This window comes from Ciona intestinalis, chromosome 9 (assembly GCF_000224145.3).
Source record: "Ciona intestinalis chromosome 9, KH, whole genome shotgun sequence".
NCBI classification, from domain to species: domain Eukaryota; kingdom Metazoa; phylum Chordata; class Ascidiacea; order Phlebobranchia; family Cionidae; genus Ciona; species Ciona intestinalis.
The window spans coordinates 1,259,189-1,275,887 of NC_020174.2; the positions used below are offsets into that span (position 1 = coordinate 1,259,189).

At 32.7% G+C, this 16,699-nt stretch overlaps 1 protein-coding gene across 1 annotated transcript; it reads left to right on the forward strand.

Moving 5' to 3' along the window:
- The first annotated feature begins 462 nt into the window (after positions 1-462).
- Positions 463-16,518, forward strand: LOC100183987 (electroneutral sodium bicarbonate exchanger 1). The gene is made up of 24 exons (XM_026835864.1): positions 463-616; positions 2,036-2,196; positions 2,414-2,602; positions 3,003-3,133; positions 3,951-4,074; positions 4,916-5,034; positions 5,593-5,742; positions 6,083-6,180; positions 7,702-7,876; positions 8,289-8,422; positions 8,735-8,808; positions 9,213-9,313; positions 9,639-9,709; positions 10,319-10,434; positions 10,778-10,884; positions 11,171-11,323; positions 11,645-11,758; positions 12,333-12,494; positions 12,873-13,185; positions 13,477-13,661; positions 14,147-14,299; positions 14,540-14,543; positions 14,847-14,951; positions 15,175-16,518. The coding sequence occupies exons 1-23, from the start codon at positions 561-563 to the stop codon at positions 14,927-14,929; spliced, it is 2,973 nt and encodes a 990-aa protein (XP_026691665.1). The 5' UTR covers positions 463-560; the 3' UTR covers positions 14,930-14,951; positions 15,175-16,518.
- Positions 16,519-16,699: the final 181 nt, after the last annotated feature.

The window sequence follows — 16,699 nt, forward strand, 5'->3', positions numbered from 1 at the left end:
TTCGCCTCATATTTGTACAAACTGTTTATTTTCTTCAGCATGGCGGAAAAAACATTAAGTAATAATTAATGGAACAGTCCTATGTATAATACACTTGTAAACCCATTGTTATTGGCCTTTTCTGTTTATATGTACACTGGGTTGGGGGAAGATGGAACACCTTTTACCTCTATTTTCTCGTCTCATTTAGTGGTAAACAAAGAACATTCGAAGAATTATAAAACCATAACCTCACGACTCCCATAGACCGTTGGTAATTGTTTAAAACATGATCGGGATATTTAGATATTATGTGCTAAAGGTGTCCCATCTTCCCCCACCCTACTATATAATGTATATTGTGTTTTACCTATATTCGGTTTAGTACCAACAGAAAAACTTAAATCTTTTGGAATGGTAGGTTTATCGCTTTTTATTACAATCTCTTGATAAATAATGACTTCCATTATTCCTCAGTCCTTCCTCCGAACCAACAAGTCCAATTTATTCTTGGAAGCGAGCCGGATAGAGATGATGCCGGACTCCTTGGATGTGATGGAACTCCCTGCCTCTTCACTGAGATGGAGGAACTGAAAGTTGAAGATGATGGAGAGACTGTGTGGAGAGAAACAGCAAGGTATAATCATAGTAAAGATATAAGACATATTTATATTTAAAATTTTATAGTTTTATCTTTTTGTGCTTGAAAAAATTCAGGCTGCACTTTTTCAGTTTTTGAAGTTTATTTTCTAGTTTAAACATCTGTGTTCGTTTGCGTAGTTAAAAAATTTACAAAATATTAAAGTTGAAAAACATGATTGAACTTATAAATAATTACAGCGCATTACAATAAATCGATTGTCACATTTGTCACACACGTTTATTATGTCATCACCGGTATTTGGGAAGTCAGCGTTTCCTAAAACAATCAACTATAACATGTATGTTGCGTCAATCACCACATTGAGATTTAGTTGACATGCAATATTAGGTTATGTTCAACTTCATTACTTATATATATATTTATATATATTAAACATATTTGTAAAACTGCTCTCTCGGCAATGGTTTGTTTTATAATCTTATAATATTCATTTTTAAAAATACCGAAATACATATAAAATGCACCTGAGAACAACAACATATACATATGTATAAATTTTTATGTCTCCTAATCCAATAGAATATACTGGTTTTGCTTTTCCTATAGTTGTTTTTCAACAACGAAAACAAAACAATAATGTTTTGAGAAAATTATGTTTTTGCGCACAAGAGATGTAATTGAAATTCTGTTGTTCTGTAAATGTCTGTTAGTTTAGCCTTAAGCCTTTTTATCTTAAGTTACATTATACAACTTATACATTGACATTTGTGATATGTAAAGTTACAGGAAGCGTGTTTTTGTTTTCACATTTCCATACTCGTAAACTTATAAAATATTTATTTACTTGCATTAGCAACAGGTGTAATTATAATGAGAATGACCACATTAACCACCACATGTATCTCACATTACTTTAATATGTTTAAAGTACTTTTGTGGTACTAGATGATAGTAATTATATTTAATGAACACCACAACAGAAAATCTATTTATATGATTGGTTTCCAAGAGTAGAACAAATTGTGGCTTGCAAATCAAAACAAGCGTGCAAAAACACTTTTAATATAATACTTGTTATTGTGAATTAGTTAACCTATTAACCCAATTTATTTTATGCCCTATTTAACTAGAACTACTTGACTATACTCGAATAAAGCTTGTGAGTAAAATTTTGTCTAGCATTTTTTGTGCGGTTTATGGAAGCATTGGCAGTAAGGAGCCATATAGAATAGCCAATAAAAATACAGCAACCAAGTTTATATAAATGTATCTTATATTCACATGGCAATAAAGGTCGTGCCATGGCTCAGGTTTGATTTGTCGTTTGAACTTTTCTTGCCCAAGGACGTATAACGACAAATCAGCAATGCTAGCATGCCAAGCTTAAACCTGTATCCTCAATTTAAAATGCATTTGCCGGGCAATTTGTTAAATTTCAAAATCATTCTCTAGGTGGATAAAGTTTGAGGAATGTGTGGAGGAAGGTGGGGATAGATGGAGCAAACCCCATGTTGCAACATTGAGTCTACACAGTTTGTTTGAGCTTCGTTCATGTATTTTGAACGGGGTGGTCCAACTTGATATGGTGGCACAGGAAATCACCGAAATTGCAGGTAATTATATTTTCTCTAAATCAAGTTTTAACATTGGTTAGGCTGCTGTTTTAAAGAGTTTATAAAAACAACTTTTTGATTCCAAAAAATATTTTTTAAAACTCTTTTTTTTTTCTATTATTTCTGTAATTGGCCAAGTTGCCTGATGCAAAGTAGTTCCATCTTTTTCTTAATAGTATAATATAATAATAACAACTATTTTTTAACTTTTTCACAGACTTGGTTCTTGACCAGATGGTTAACAAAGGTCATCTTCCCCATGATGATGAATTGCGTGAACGTGTACGAACGGCTTTGCTAAGTGGACATGAACACCAGGGGGAGAAGAAGAGGGGAGTGGCTTCCGTTAAATCGGTTGCTAACTTGGTGGGGAGGAGGGAAAATTATTCGGATGACAAAAAGAAAGGTATTTTTGTTTTAACTAGGTGAAGTATATATGTATAATTTAAAAAATGTGAATTTATGTTTCTGTGATTTATAGTTAAATCTACTGTAATTTTGAAGTATATTTTATGTTTAAAATAGATCCATATTAATGTTCTTACTTATTCTTTTTCAGTTTGGCCCTTGTTAATGTATTTTACACTTTTTGTGCAATATTCAACAGATTTAAGTTTACTTTACTTGGTTTATAGCTATTTATTATATGATAAACCAAGCAAAGAGCTTTTTTATTGCATTAATAACTCTATGACTCGCACTAATGAAAAACAATTTGTAGTTTTAAATTACCCCCCTCCTACATCCTGTTACTTAATATTATTGACCAATTTAGAAGTACCGTCTAACAATGATTGAATGCGCAGGAATGACAGGTAGCACCACGGCACCTAGCTCCATCGGTCGCAACAAGAGCATGGTCACTAATTCATCTTTCGCTGGAATGAGCTTGGACCAACAAAACAGTTTTGCTGAAAATCCTGAAAAAAAGAACAAGGTCAGAGCATAATCCTCATAATTATGAATAAATGTAAAAAATGAAGTTTCTTTAAGAATGGTTAAGAGAAATAAAAGAATGTTTTATTATAAAAAATTAAAATGTTTAATTGAATTTATACATTGGAAAATAAATTAAAGGTAAAGCCGTATAATGTTTAATTTGCTGTTATACTTTACTAAATAAGCTGTAAAGATTATATTCTAGGCTTTAAAACAAAGCATGTCAGTTGTATAAATGAATCGCTCCATTATATACTTTAATACCCTTATATGGATATGTACTTTAGAGGGGTTTTGTTGTTTGGCGCTTCCATGTTAATGCAATGCTTGCTCTTGGTATGCTCTTGGTATGCCTCACCTCATTGAGCACGTTGTACAAGGTGACCTTGCCGGTTCTGCATGAATGCCTGTGCAGTGTGTGTGGTAATAATCCTTCCTTGTAACCCGACACGTGGTATGCAAAGGGTGGAACAAGGGCACGTCTGTGTTGCAGTAACTAACTCTACAGCCATACAAATGCGCTGAAATACTGAAACGATAAATCACGATAGAGTTTTAACACAGCTGTTGTTTAGTTCATTAAATTTGCCCTAATTTTGTTTATTTGTTCTTTTTTAAAAGTGAAAAATTACAACTAATTCTTTTTAAGTATATATTTAAGTTACACTCAATATTATTTAAAAACTTTATGGGTTTTGAATGTTTTGGGTAAATTTTTCCTACATTTTGTTTCTTTAAAAGAAATTACATATGATTAATGAAAAATAAGTAAAAGAACACACATGTTGAAATAATGAGCATTTTATATTAAACAGGTTCCAAACTTTATGAAGAAAATTCCTTCGGGATCTGAAGCATCAAATGTTCTAATTGGAGAAGTGGATTTCCTTGAACACAGGATCATTGCTTTTGTGAGACTTAATGAAAGTGTATGTTTGGGTGAGTGATGAGAGTCTTCTTCTTTATCGACTGCGTGTTATTCCACTGTCGGTTCTATTTTATGTGGGTGAGGACTTAAATGTGACATGCCATGTTACCTGAGATTTTGTGGGCCTGTTACCCCCTGCTAGAAGTGGCCTGTTACCCCCTGCTAGAAGTGGCATGTTACCCCCTGCTACCAGATAAAAATTAGATTTGAAAACTAAGTTAAAAAACTCAATATTAAGAACTTATCTAAACTGTGTTTACCCAAAATAAAAATGTAATGATACATTAAATAGAGTGTGTTTCAGTCTATATTTGCCCTTGTTGTTAAACAGTATAAAAAACAATATTTTTATCATATTTGACCTTTAGTAATATTGATTAAATAAATTAAAATGGTGTTAAAATATTTGTGCCATTATGTATTAAATGTTTATTTGTTTATCATTTTTCAGCAGGAGGATTTATTGTTTTGTTAAGGTTATTTGTTGCTTGTTCTCATTTAACAATTTTTTTTGTGGAATTTAGTTTGAAACTCTTTTCGAAACATACTTTTAGATGTAATGACTAATACAGTAGTTGTTTTTCCTCAGTACTAATTTTCTGTCTCAGCTTTTGAAGTATGATTTTTGATTTTCTTTAAAATCTTTTCCCCTTTTTTAATATCTTCATGTAGCATAGTTGTGTTGTTGTGTGTTATATATAGCAAATTAGAAATTTGTTCAAATTTAAGTTGTTTCGACACTGCCTTCTGCCTGTTTATATTGTCCTATATACGCCACTACAGACCACAATGAAAACTGCTCCTTTGTGCAGTAACCACAAAACTTTTCAATGAACTTTCAATTCATGTCAGGTCGGTTAACTGAGGTTCCCATTCCAACGCGGTTTCTATTCATTCTGTTGGGACCAGTGGGAAACTACAAACAATATCATGAAATTGGACGATCTATTGCTACTCTGATGGCAGATGAGGTAATTCAAATGTCAACTGCTTACTAAAATATCCCTTTCCCTTTAGAAGACCTTTTTAATTGCCTTCTTTTATTGTTCCTAAGTAGATATCAAAATACATTTTCACTTCGCAATTCCCATTCAGGAATATTTTTTATTCATTGTAATGTTCAAAGACCAATTCTATTGCCTAAAAATGTATTTTGCATTATCCAAAAAATTCCCATTGTATCAGCTTACAAATTTTAACTTTAGCTACTTAATGAGCGTTACTGTATTACGTGAAAGAGAATCAATGTTTTATGCGAAGACATTCTTATTGGCCTAAGCAAGTCTACTGTTTTGGCCTAAGCCCTAAATACCCCCTTACAGCCGAATGAAGCAGAATGTATTACCCTAAACTTTAAAGTACTCTTGTAACTTCTTTTTTTTTTAATTTGAATTTGAGAATACTATTACCAAGGTATTCAAAATTGGTTTATTATTAATCCCCAAACCGACTGTATTGACATAAAAAATGTCTACTGTACAAATAAGGTCCAATCTTTTACCCTCAACTATTATTCCCCACTTTCACAGGTGTTCCATGAAGTAGCATACAAAGCAAAGACACGCGCCGATCTATTATCAGGCATCGATGAGTTTCTCGACCAAGTCACTGTGCTGCCACCCGGTGAGTGGGATGCAAGCATTAGGATCGAACCTCCAAAAGATCTTCCTGGGAATCAGGTTCGTGATAATCCTCATTGATGTTGTACGATGACTCCTCTGTACAACACATAGACCCCTGTTTATTTAAAAAGGATTTTGATGACAATGCTTTTTTACGTTATGATTTTTGTAACCTAGAATGCCAAAAAGATTCTTTATTGTAAATTCTCCAATGGAAGACATCACATTCCCTGTTTTTATTTAAAAACCAAATTCTTAACATTTTCCTTATTTCTCTTTTATTTTAAAGTCTGGATCGCCTAAAATGTAAAATTTGGTTGAATATTTTTAAAGGGCCCACTCTCATAAACCGATCACTTGACAAACATTTTTTAACTAATTTTTAATTTTAAAACAGAAAAAGCGATTGGAAACAAAACAAAATGGAGGAATGAAGAAGATGGAAGATGAATTGCCCGAACATGTGTTGGGACCTGAACTACAACGGACTGGGAGGTAAAGGTGTATGTTATGTTAACTTAGTTGATTATTATTTTGCGTTTATTATTTCTCTACTTGTTACAGTAAATCTGTATCAAATATTTATGGGAAAATACATTTTTTGTATTTTATATATTTTTTTGTATTCAAGTTTGTATTTTATATAATTTTTTAAAGTTTTTTAAACTTTTTGTATAAATTATATAACTTTTAAGGTTTGATCTTTTTACTTCAGATGATGCCTAAGTTTTTTATTATCAACATAAAATGAAGCGTAATTAAATTATTTTCTTTATTTCCATTTAAAGCTACAACTTAGTTGCACAGTTGTTTAAACTTTACCTTTTCCTATTTTTGTATGCTCAGCTCAGCAGTAGTTAGTTGCCCAGCAGCAAACTCTGTTTAATTTTATATAGTAGTCGTGCGTGTGGTTTAGTGTTTGGGTTTGATTTTCCCATGGAGCATGTCTCCCATATATCACTTATATAATGTGTGGATATGAAACCTCAGTTTAATAAACTGCGGTTTATTAAACTTATCCTGGATTTCCAATATCCGTGATTTGCCAAACCAGCAGGAGTTTGTATTTAGGTCAATATCTCAATAACCACCAACTGGTAAGAGGATCAGTGGGTCAGATTTAAGGATGTTTACTTAAGCTATTATTTAATTAAATAAACTGAACTATTTAACTTTAAAGGATTCTCATTTATTAATCTTTATGTGGGAGTTTAGTTTAAGTTATAACTTGGGTGTATCATTTTATAAACTCTATACCGCATGGCCGCGCTTACATACTACCAACGTACCAAGTATATAACTTTGTGCCTGGTCTTGTTTTTTAGTTTCTGTATAGCTGACAACTTGAACAACCAGTTACTGACCATAGGGTTAAAGCAATTTCTGTTTTTTTAAATGTTTTTTTTTAAACTGTTTGATAGACAGATTGTTAAAATGGTGAATGTTTGTTTTTCTCACCGAAAGAAAGTCTCAATTTAACACACATTATACTTCATAAGAAAACCTTCAAGTTAGTCATAGTGACCCACTGCCTTTAAAAACCACACAAACCAAATTTATTTTTATTCCACTAAGGATATTGCTCATTTACGTTTTTAATAATGTTTTAATGAGGAAGCTGGTTTATAAGGTTTATCCAGCAAACAAATATATCCTGACATGCTTTGTACACACAGCCTTTAGTTTAAATCACCAGGTCAGTCGTAGCAATGGGCAGAACATAAAATAATCAATGCCATCAAATAAACCATGTTGATCGTAAATAAGTGTTTAGAAGATTTTAATTTCCCATTTGGCAATTTTCCGATGAGTACATATTTTACTTATTTAATCAAACACATTTTCTAGTCTTAATAAAACTCTCACCTTGAAACAAGACCTTACATTACAACATATGTTACAAGCATCACTGAAAATCCTAAATGTAAAATTATATTTTTTTGTGCACCATTGTTTGCACAATTATTGGTGCCTTTTGTTTAATTTCACAGACCACGATATTTTGTTTTTTTGCAGATTCTTTGGTGGTTTGATTGAAGACGTGAAACGGAAAGCACCTTTCTATTTCTCCGACTTCAAAGATTGTTTAAGCATTCAGTGTCTTGCATCGTTCATCTTTCTCTACTTTGCCATCCTGACCCCAATCGTAACATTCGGAGGTTTGCTGGGCGATGCTACGCACAATTACATCGTGAGTCTTGTTTTATCAGCTTAGAGATAAAAGTGACAGAACGCCAATGTATCGAGCGCGTATGTCACCTTACACTGATTTAGATACATTTGTGTGCCTACTTTAAGTAAATTAAGTATGTTTGTTTTTTTGCTTGTTTTCTGCAAAAAAAAACAACTTTCATTATGCCTTTGCTATTCTAAAGATTAACAAAAAGAACTTTAAGTTTGAAAGCCTTCAAAAAATGCCATTTTAGTTTTTTGTGTGTAATTTTGTTCTGTCTATTTTTCTATCCTATTTAATATTTAAATCGTGCATGAAACCAAAGCTTGTAACTTGAAAACCAATGTTTAACCCCAGAGAGTTTAAACACTTAATAATTGATAGTATTGTTATGTAATAGTTTATTCTATTATTGTGTAATACATTCCAGGGTACAATGGAGTCAATATTTGGTGGGGCAATATCCGGCATCTCATTCCATCTGTTAGCTGGCCAACCACTTACTATTATAGGAAGCACGGGTCCGATTCTTGTGTTTGAAAAGATCATGTTTGAGATTTGCACGTATGTTTGTGTCCATACATTGTATAGGCATCATAGGCGTAACGATTTTGAATTTGCAGTTTTACGGTGCTAAATTAGAGTTACCACTCATAGTTGTAAAACACCGGGAACCTCAATGATTAATTTGTTGAATAATAATAAAAAATAAAAGCTTTTTTAGCTTCAAACTTGCTTGTATAACATATGATATCAACCTGTTTTTAAAGTTAGTTCTCTTCCCTATGAAATATACTGTTTTAGTTGTATTTAATTTGTTATATAAAATTAAGCCCCCATTTGTCGTTATTTTCAATAATTATTTTAACATCACAGATCTGCTGGTATTGAATATATTTCCTTTCGTTTCTGGGTTGGTGTATGGACAGGAACTATATGCATTGGACTTGGTAGAGTATAACTTTACATTGGTGTTATTTTTAACAATATCAATATTTTCTTAAATAGAAAGAAAATTATTTGGTATACTGTTACGAAAACGTAACAAACAAAAAGGTCATTTCATTGCATATACATTTAATATTGTCGTTCTAGTTATGTAATATCATATTAGCCACTATATATAAAGTAATCATAGGGTAAACTGAATATAACATGAGGTCCTGTAGGACTATTGTACATAGGAAAAACAGAATATACCTCTGCTGTGTTTTCATTGTTTATTAGAACCTCAAGTCAACCACAAGTGATTCATCTTTCTTCGAAGATAAACATAAAAGCATTCTGATATAAGTTATATAGATGCCTTATGTTATTACATACCGACTTGTTCACATATAACCTATATTTTCAGTGGCACTTGATGCGAGTAGTTTGATATCATATGTCACACGCTACACTGAAGAATCATTCTCTGCTCTTATATCATTGATCTTCATATACGAAGCATTTAAGGTGATTATATTAATATATTTATGACATTTTACTAAACAAACAGTTTGTTCATGCTCTTGCTATATTTTTAGATAAGTTTGGTATAAATATTCAAGTCTTATATGTTATAGGTACCAGTGGGTTGTATACCTTTCTTAGGTAGTGAGATTTAGGTTGGTATTTTCCATTTTCTTGATTTTACCCAACAGTTTTAGATGCCTTGTAATGTATTACCTTTTAGTTAAACTTTTATACCTACTTGACTATCTATTTTGGATATTAAAATCAAATTTAACCTTTGGATACTTTCATACTTGAATATTAATTTTTAAAAATATTTTTTTAGAAATTGATCCATGAAGGCGACAAACATAAAATCTGGTACGGATGGAACCCTGATCTTATTACACAATATGGGTGAGTAGCATCCTGCCGTTTCTTGTATAAACGTTAAACATGCCACAAATTTCTTTTATAAACATTAAACATGAGCTTTGAGCTCAGGTTAACAGTGGAGCTTCTAATGGCATAACATAAGTTAAAATTCATAACAAAACCTTCAAGTTAGTCATAGTGACCCACTGACCCTGCTAACCACCCCCAACAAAAGGCAAAGTTATTTATTTATATTCCACTACGGATATTGCTCATTTAATTAAACTGTTGCTCAACTTATTGATGTTATTTCATGGTAAAATTTTGGTATTACTCATTATAAATATCTTATGGATTGTAGAGTTTATTGCAGCATTGCCGGGGTTCCAATTATGGTTACGGCCAACCATTTACCATTTTGAGTTGAATAATTCGGCCTTTATAATTAGCAACAATATTGTATTAGTAATAAAACTTACATGGTAATACATTTACCCATATTCGGTATATGTGTTCAGTGTGCTTGTTAGTTTATATACAAATTAAGTATAAGCAGAGATTTAAAAATTAAATTTTAGCCCAACAGTTAAAAAACCCAATGTATTTTTTGGTAAAATTTTTTTTTACATTTAACTTATATTTATAAATCAGATGTGAATGCCTTCCGCCTGACTTGAACCAACATAATGTTACAAACTCAACTGTGGATGAAATGATTATTCAATCAAAGGAAGCCTTATCAAGATCTCATGGAGGCAGCTCACACGGTAACTTAATATATACTATTATTATAAATGACTTTTAACTGGCTGGGTATATCTTTTTGGCATAAGGTCTGGTTTCAGTATGTTATAAACAAGAATTCCCATTTTGAAATTTTCTACTGTTTTCCATGAAAAAAGTTAAGTTAATTTATCTAACCTATAAATAACTTCCCATTTAAGGGACAGCAAACCAGTATATTTTATTAAGAGTAACCTCTATAACATTGTAGTGCAATAAAAATATGTAACTTTCAAAGTGTGTATACATGTAACAAATTATAAATTAATCTTTTGTTTCATAATAACCATACACTTGGGCCGATTCTTAACATTTTTGTTTTTACAGGTATTTTATTCAAAACAAGCAACACATCCTACATGTGTGCCTATGCTGACAATGTTACTTTCATCAATAATACTGATACCGTGGATTGGATCAACCAGACAAAACATGTGAGTTTGTTATAATTAGATGTTGTTTAAAAGTATTACTGTCTTAGTGGGTTTTTTTGTGTTTTGAAAATTAGACCTGGCTTGTTCAAAATATTACATTCTTATTATTTTATTGGGCAGACTTAAGAGTTATTATATGTTTGATAAAATACTGTTTACAGTTCTTTTAAAGTGGGTAGCGGAAAATTGAATTGGGTTTTACTGTAAAAACATAGTGAATTATGCTGTAATAACATTGTCCACTCCTTGGGTATATATTTGCTCTATTTAACTATTTGTTACACAGGAATGTATGAACACTGCATGTGGAAACTTGTATGGGGATTCATGTCCATATGCACCAGATGCAATGCTTATGTCAGTTATTTTATTCTTTGGAACTTTTGTGATCTCTATGACGTTGAAATCGATTAAAACTTCAAGATATTTCCCCACCAAGGTGAGATTGGAAAACCCACAGGTTTTCGTCATTTTTTCAGATATTTTATATCTTGTTTGTGGTGTAAAGAGTATTTTTCTATTTTCCCATACCAATTCACATTAAATTTAAGGTTTTTTTTTTCGGGAGTGTACTTTTTTATAATTCAACACGTTAGTGGCCCTATTGGTCCTGTATCGCCAAACAGTTATTCTCATTGTCCTTTGCGGTGATCATTTTAAAAAAAATTTCAGTTCTAAAACTCTTTTCACCTTGACCAAAAATAATTCAGAATAGAAAATTAGTTAAATGCTTAAGTCTTTGTCTGTTATTTTCACACAGGTTCGTTCCATCATCAGTGACTTTGCCGTCACCATTGGTATTGGTCTGATGGTTCTGTTTGACATTCTAATGGACCTGGATACTTCCAAACTTATTGTACCAGAATCATTCAGGGTAAGATGGCTGGTGTGTGTAAAGTATGTTTGTCTTCTGTTTTATGCGTGCTACAGCTTATCAGTAAGGTTAAAAATAGCTATAGTACTGCGGGGGAAGATGGGACACCTTTAGAACATAATATCCAAATACCCTAATCGTGTTTTAAACAATTAAAAACGGTTTATGGGAGTTGTGAGGATACAGTTTTATAATTTTTTGAATGTTCTTTGTTTGCTACCAAATGGGACGAGAAAATAGAATGTAAAGGTGTTCCATCTTTCTCCACCCTACTGTATAATGATATTATTAGTTATGGTTGAAAATAGTCTGGTTTGCTTGTTATATGAAAACAAGTAAGTTAATGTTTTGTCTGCCATAAAACCACTGGGTTTGGGACAATGTTCAAGTGTCCTGCGCAATAACACATACCAACGGTTTTGTACCAGTGACGAGTATCAGACAGGGTTACAATGCAGTGCCTAACCACTAAGCCACGGGGCTGGACTTATATCATAACTATAATGAAGTAATACTAAATACTGAAGGTGTTAAACAAGTTTCTTACATTACTATTATGAAAACGATTTTCTAGCCGACAAGAAATGACAGAACATGGTTCATTGATCCATTGGGAAAGAACGAATGGTGGTCGATTCCAATGGCCATATTACCTGCTCTACTTGCCACCATACTTATATTCATGGACCAACAAATCACAGCTGTCATTGTCAACAGAAAGGAGAATAAACTAAGGGTAGGATTTGTGTGTATGTTGCAGTGTATGTTCTTTATTGTTTGTCTAAACTATCTGCCATGCTAAAAATAAATTAAAAATTCAAAAATCACCTACGAAGTTGAATTACGTGGCAGAACACCCATGTTAGAACGACTGTTGTTGCTTTGCCATGCAAGGATAAAATAAGTAGCCTATCATTTTTATCATCAAAAGTTGTCTGACCACTGAGTTTGAAACATTTGCAGTTAAAGAGGTTAGCTGGCAATGGTAGCAGTGCCAAGCCTAGAACCCTAAACTGTAGGCTAGAGACACACCAACCACTTTGCTATGGCACTTGTGTAATTATACAACAGCGGTAGAATATCATTGCTTTATACGAAATATTCTCACTTACAGAAAGGATGCGGGTATCATCTTGATCTTCTTGTTGTGTCCGTGATGTTGATCATCTGCTCAGTGATGGGTCTTCCTTGGTTCGTGGCTGCGACAGTTCTAAGCATCACCCACGTTAACTCCTTGAGGATGGAGTCCCAAACCACAGCCCCAGGGGAAATCCCCAAGTTTTTAGGGGTCCGTGAACAAAGGGTGACGGGAATCATGATATTCTTAATGATAGGGGTGTCAGTTTTCTTGACCCCTATACTGAAATACATTCCAATGCCTGTGCTGTATGGTGTCTTCCTATACATGGGGGTTTCTTCATTGAAAGGTAAAAAATATATTAGTGCAGATAAAGGATAACATTTGTATTTTTTTAAAAACTGTTAAAAAATACTCATAACTGGAACTTAGACAATTTTTGGAGTGTTTTCGGTTATACAAACAAATTCTCTGTTTAAAAAGTGCGAACTGAACAGTGGGTCTGTAATATTCGTGTCGGCATTTGTTTATTAATACATCAAACAGTTTTTATTTTATTTAAAAATATTTTTATTATTTCATTAAGTTCTTTCATCATTCAATCAATATTTCTACCAATCATACACATTCTTTCAACCAGGTGTTCAATTCTTTGATCGTTTGAAATTATTCTTGATGCCACCAAAGCACCAACCTGACTTTATATATCTCCGCCATGTACCACTACCTAAGGTTTACTTGTTCACTGCTTTCCAAGCATTGGGGCTCATTGTACTTTGGGTTATCAAGTCTACATCACCAGTATCTATTGTCTTCCCTATGATGGTGGGTAATGATTAAAAATTTCTTTTTATTTTATATAACTCATCTTGTTTGAGTTTCATGATTATGTTCTACATCGGTAATGTCCTACAGCCCACCATGGCACCTGAGATTCAGGCCATGTGGTTGGTCCATTACCCTGACACCCAAGGTGCTACAAACCATTAGTGGCCACTGGGTTGGAGCAATGTGCTGCAGAGGATATCAATACTAAGCACTGATCCCTGTGTCCTTTGGTTACGATGAGATGAGCCATAGCACTAAACTACACTTACTGTTTTCTGGTGTAATTTAGTGTTTTCCTCAGAATGTATGAAGCAGTAGATAAACAAATTATTGCCGCAATTTGTTTTATTCAGGGTATATTTTCATTTCAAATTTTCAGTAAGCAATAAATATTGTTTTACCACATGGTTAAATGGCCAACAGTTTGTTAGTTGATAAGATAATATTAATATGAAACATGTTCTGACTTATCTTTGTTCCAGGTCGCTGCTCTTGTTGGAGTTCGCAAACTCTTCGACTTTTGCTTCTTCTCGCAACAGGATCTGATGTGGCTCGATGATCTTATGCCGGAGTCAACCAAAAAGAAGAAGGAAGATCAGAAGAAGAAGAAAGAAGAAGAGGAAGATAGCATGGAGGTACGGAACAACTGTTGAAATATTTAATACATCCCTCTTTTTGTATTTTAATTAAAAGTTTTAAAGACAAATTAGTTTTATATTTACCTATAGTGAAGATCAGAAAGATTTTAAACAAATAACATTTTGTTACCTTGACTTACTTTTCTCATGTATTTGTGTGAGGATGAATTTTAAACAGTTGGTCTAATATCATATATTATATTTATATGTTTTAAGAAATACTTATTTTTCTCACAGTTAAGTAAGTACGGAGGGGGTACAGTAAATGTTCCTCTTCAAGATGGAAAAGTCCTCACAATTCCTGTCTCACAGATCAACTATGAGTAAGTCTGGTTTAAATATTCCTTGTCTAAAATTGGTTTAATTTTTTTCAATAAATTCTTTTTCACCACATTTTTAATTATTTTGTCTGTAAAATCTTACTAATAGTTCTTTATGGTGTAATATGCTATAAATGTGGCGAAGCAAGCAAGGAATTGTAATTTTGCAATGACATGAGGCGATCTATATCCTGGTTTGTTATGATCCCATAATGTTTGTACAGCCCTCAAGACCCCCACACCGTCAACATCAGCAAGGACATGGCACAAACTGCTATTTGGAAAACCATCGCAAATAATGAACTAAGTGAAAGTGAACTAAGGAAAAGGTGTGTGGATTTGTCAGTTTTTTACATTTTACTCAAAGCAAATTTCTCAAATTACTTATTTAAAATTGTCTTCGTGTATTTTTTTACCTGTGTAGTAATACTGTGATAATGGATGCCTGGTCTTCAAACTAAAGATTTGCTGTCATTTTGTAAATCTAGTTTTATGTTATTCAGTGCTATGAACAATTTGTCTGTACTGTATGTGTCTTGCTGTTCTGTACAGGTCAATAAGGCGGTCGCAAAAGTATGAAAGTGAAGAGAAAAAGCGCTATCCAAGTAACAGTTACTCAACCAACAGTGAGGTCCTTGCAGAGGTTAACAACCTACATGATATCGTTGTCAAGATATCCTCTGATGAAGAAACAGGAGTCTAAATGTGTATATACAGTGGTGTACCATGCCTACATACATGACCTATATTAAGTTTTATGCATATCCGTGACTTTTTAGCATAGACCAAATGTCTTTCACAATTTTTTAAGCCAAACTTTTTGCTTCTGCTTTTTTGACTTCTTAACTAGAATCCTGTCCACTTATTATTGCCTGTCAAATGATTACGTAGCAAACACTAATTCTGTCCATTCCATTTCATATCAGGTCTCTATCATTGTAATTCCATCCAAGTATAAATATCATTGTATTTAACAATATTCCCTCAAAAGTTTAATTTCTTGTCCAGAATTAACTTTTTGCACAAATACCAGCACTAGCCAGTATTGGATTTTCAACAGTATTTTATCAAATCCAGCAATTGTGTTTAATTCTTTTCTTTTAGCAACCAACATACCTTTAATATAATGCAATTGTAATTTCTTACTGAACTAAATCATTTTAATTTTTAACTTACATATATATCTATGTTTCTGTTTAAATCATTTCCTGTCACCACTGCATAAAAACAAGAGTCCTACCTTTCCAGCGACACTTGACATAAGCCATCTTTGTAGCACTTACACAACTGGTATGCAGTGTTGATGCCGTAGTTTGTTTATAGCTCAATCCTTAGCGGGCCGTGTCTCTTAAGCTCTATTAAGAAACATTGAGCTAGCTTTATTAATTTCTACTATGCTGCCTCAATTCTTAATACGCATTTTCTTTAATCATTTACTTGCTTTTTACTGCACTAACCCACCACTAATTACAAGGATTGTCAATTTTTGGATTGAATCCTACTATTTTTGCTGCTTATTAATCTTTAATGTACAAATGCAATTTATAACAAAAAGTGCTAAAAATATAAATTAATAGGGTACAAATATGTTGTGTTTGCCACCAAAGAATTTCTGGTACTTAATTTAAATTTTCTGATTTTGTTTTTAAAGTGAAAGTATAAATTCTGGTGCTAAAATAAAATAATTTTAGAAAAGGTTTGAACCTAAATAATATGCACTGTTATAACTTTACCAAGAATGACGTGCCTATGTAATTGTTATAAAGTGTTATAATCTATCTCGATTGAACTGTCATGTACATACGTCTCTAATTTTTTGTTAAAAACATATGCGTTTGTTATCGCGTTTGTAATTGCTGGTTGGATATGGGAATAAAGCCTGCTTTAAACAACAAACAGTTCTTTTGAGCAAGTGTATTTTTAGTCAGATAAAGTAAGTATCTGCGCATTGTTAAAAAATGCTCCCAAAATTGTGTCTATTGTTTTATAAAGTCAATTGTCTAGATGATACCCGGTTTTTAACACAAGTGCTAATTTTTGCCGAGCACAAAACGACTACCCTATCGCAGACAACAGA

Coding starts and splice junctions, on each gene's coding strand:
- LOC100183987 (XM_026835864.1), top strand. CDS start 561: ATGGAGGAACTGAAAGTTGAAGATGATGGAGAGACTGTGTGGAGAGAA. Junction 8,809..9,212: donor AACTATATGCATTGGACTTG/GTAGAGTATAAC, acceptor CTATATTTTCAG/TGGCACTTGATGCGAGTAGT. Junction 12,495..12,872: donor GAAAGGAGAATAAACTAAGG/GTAGGATTTGTG, acceptor TCTCACTTACAG/AAAGGATGCGGGTATCATCT.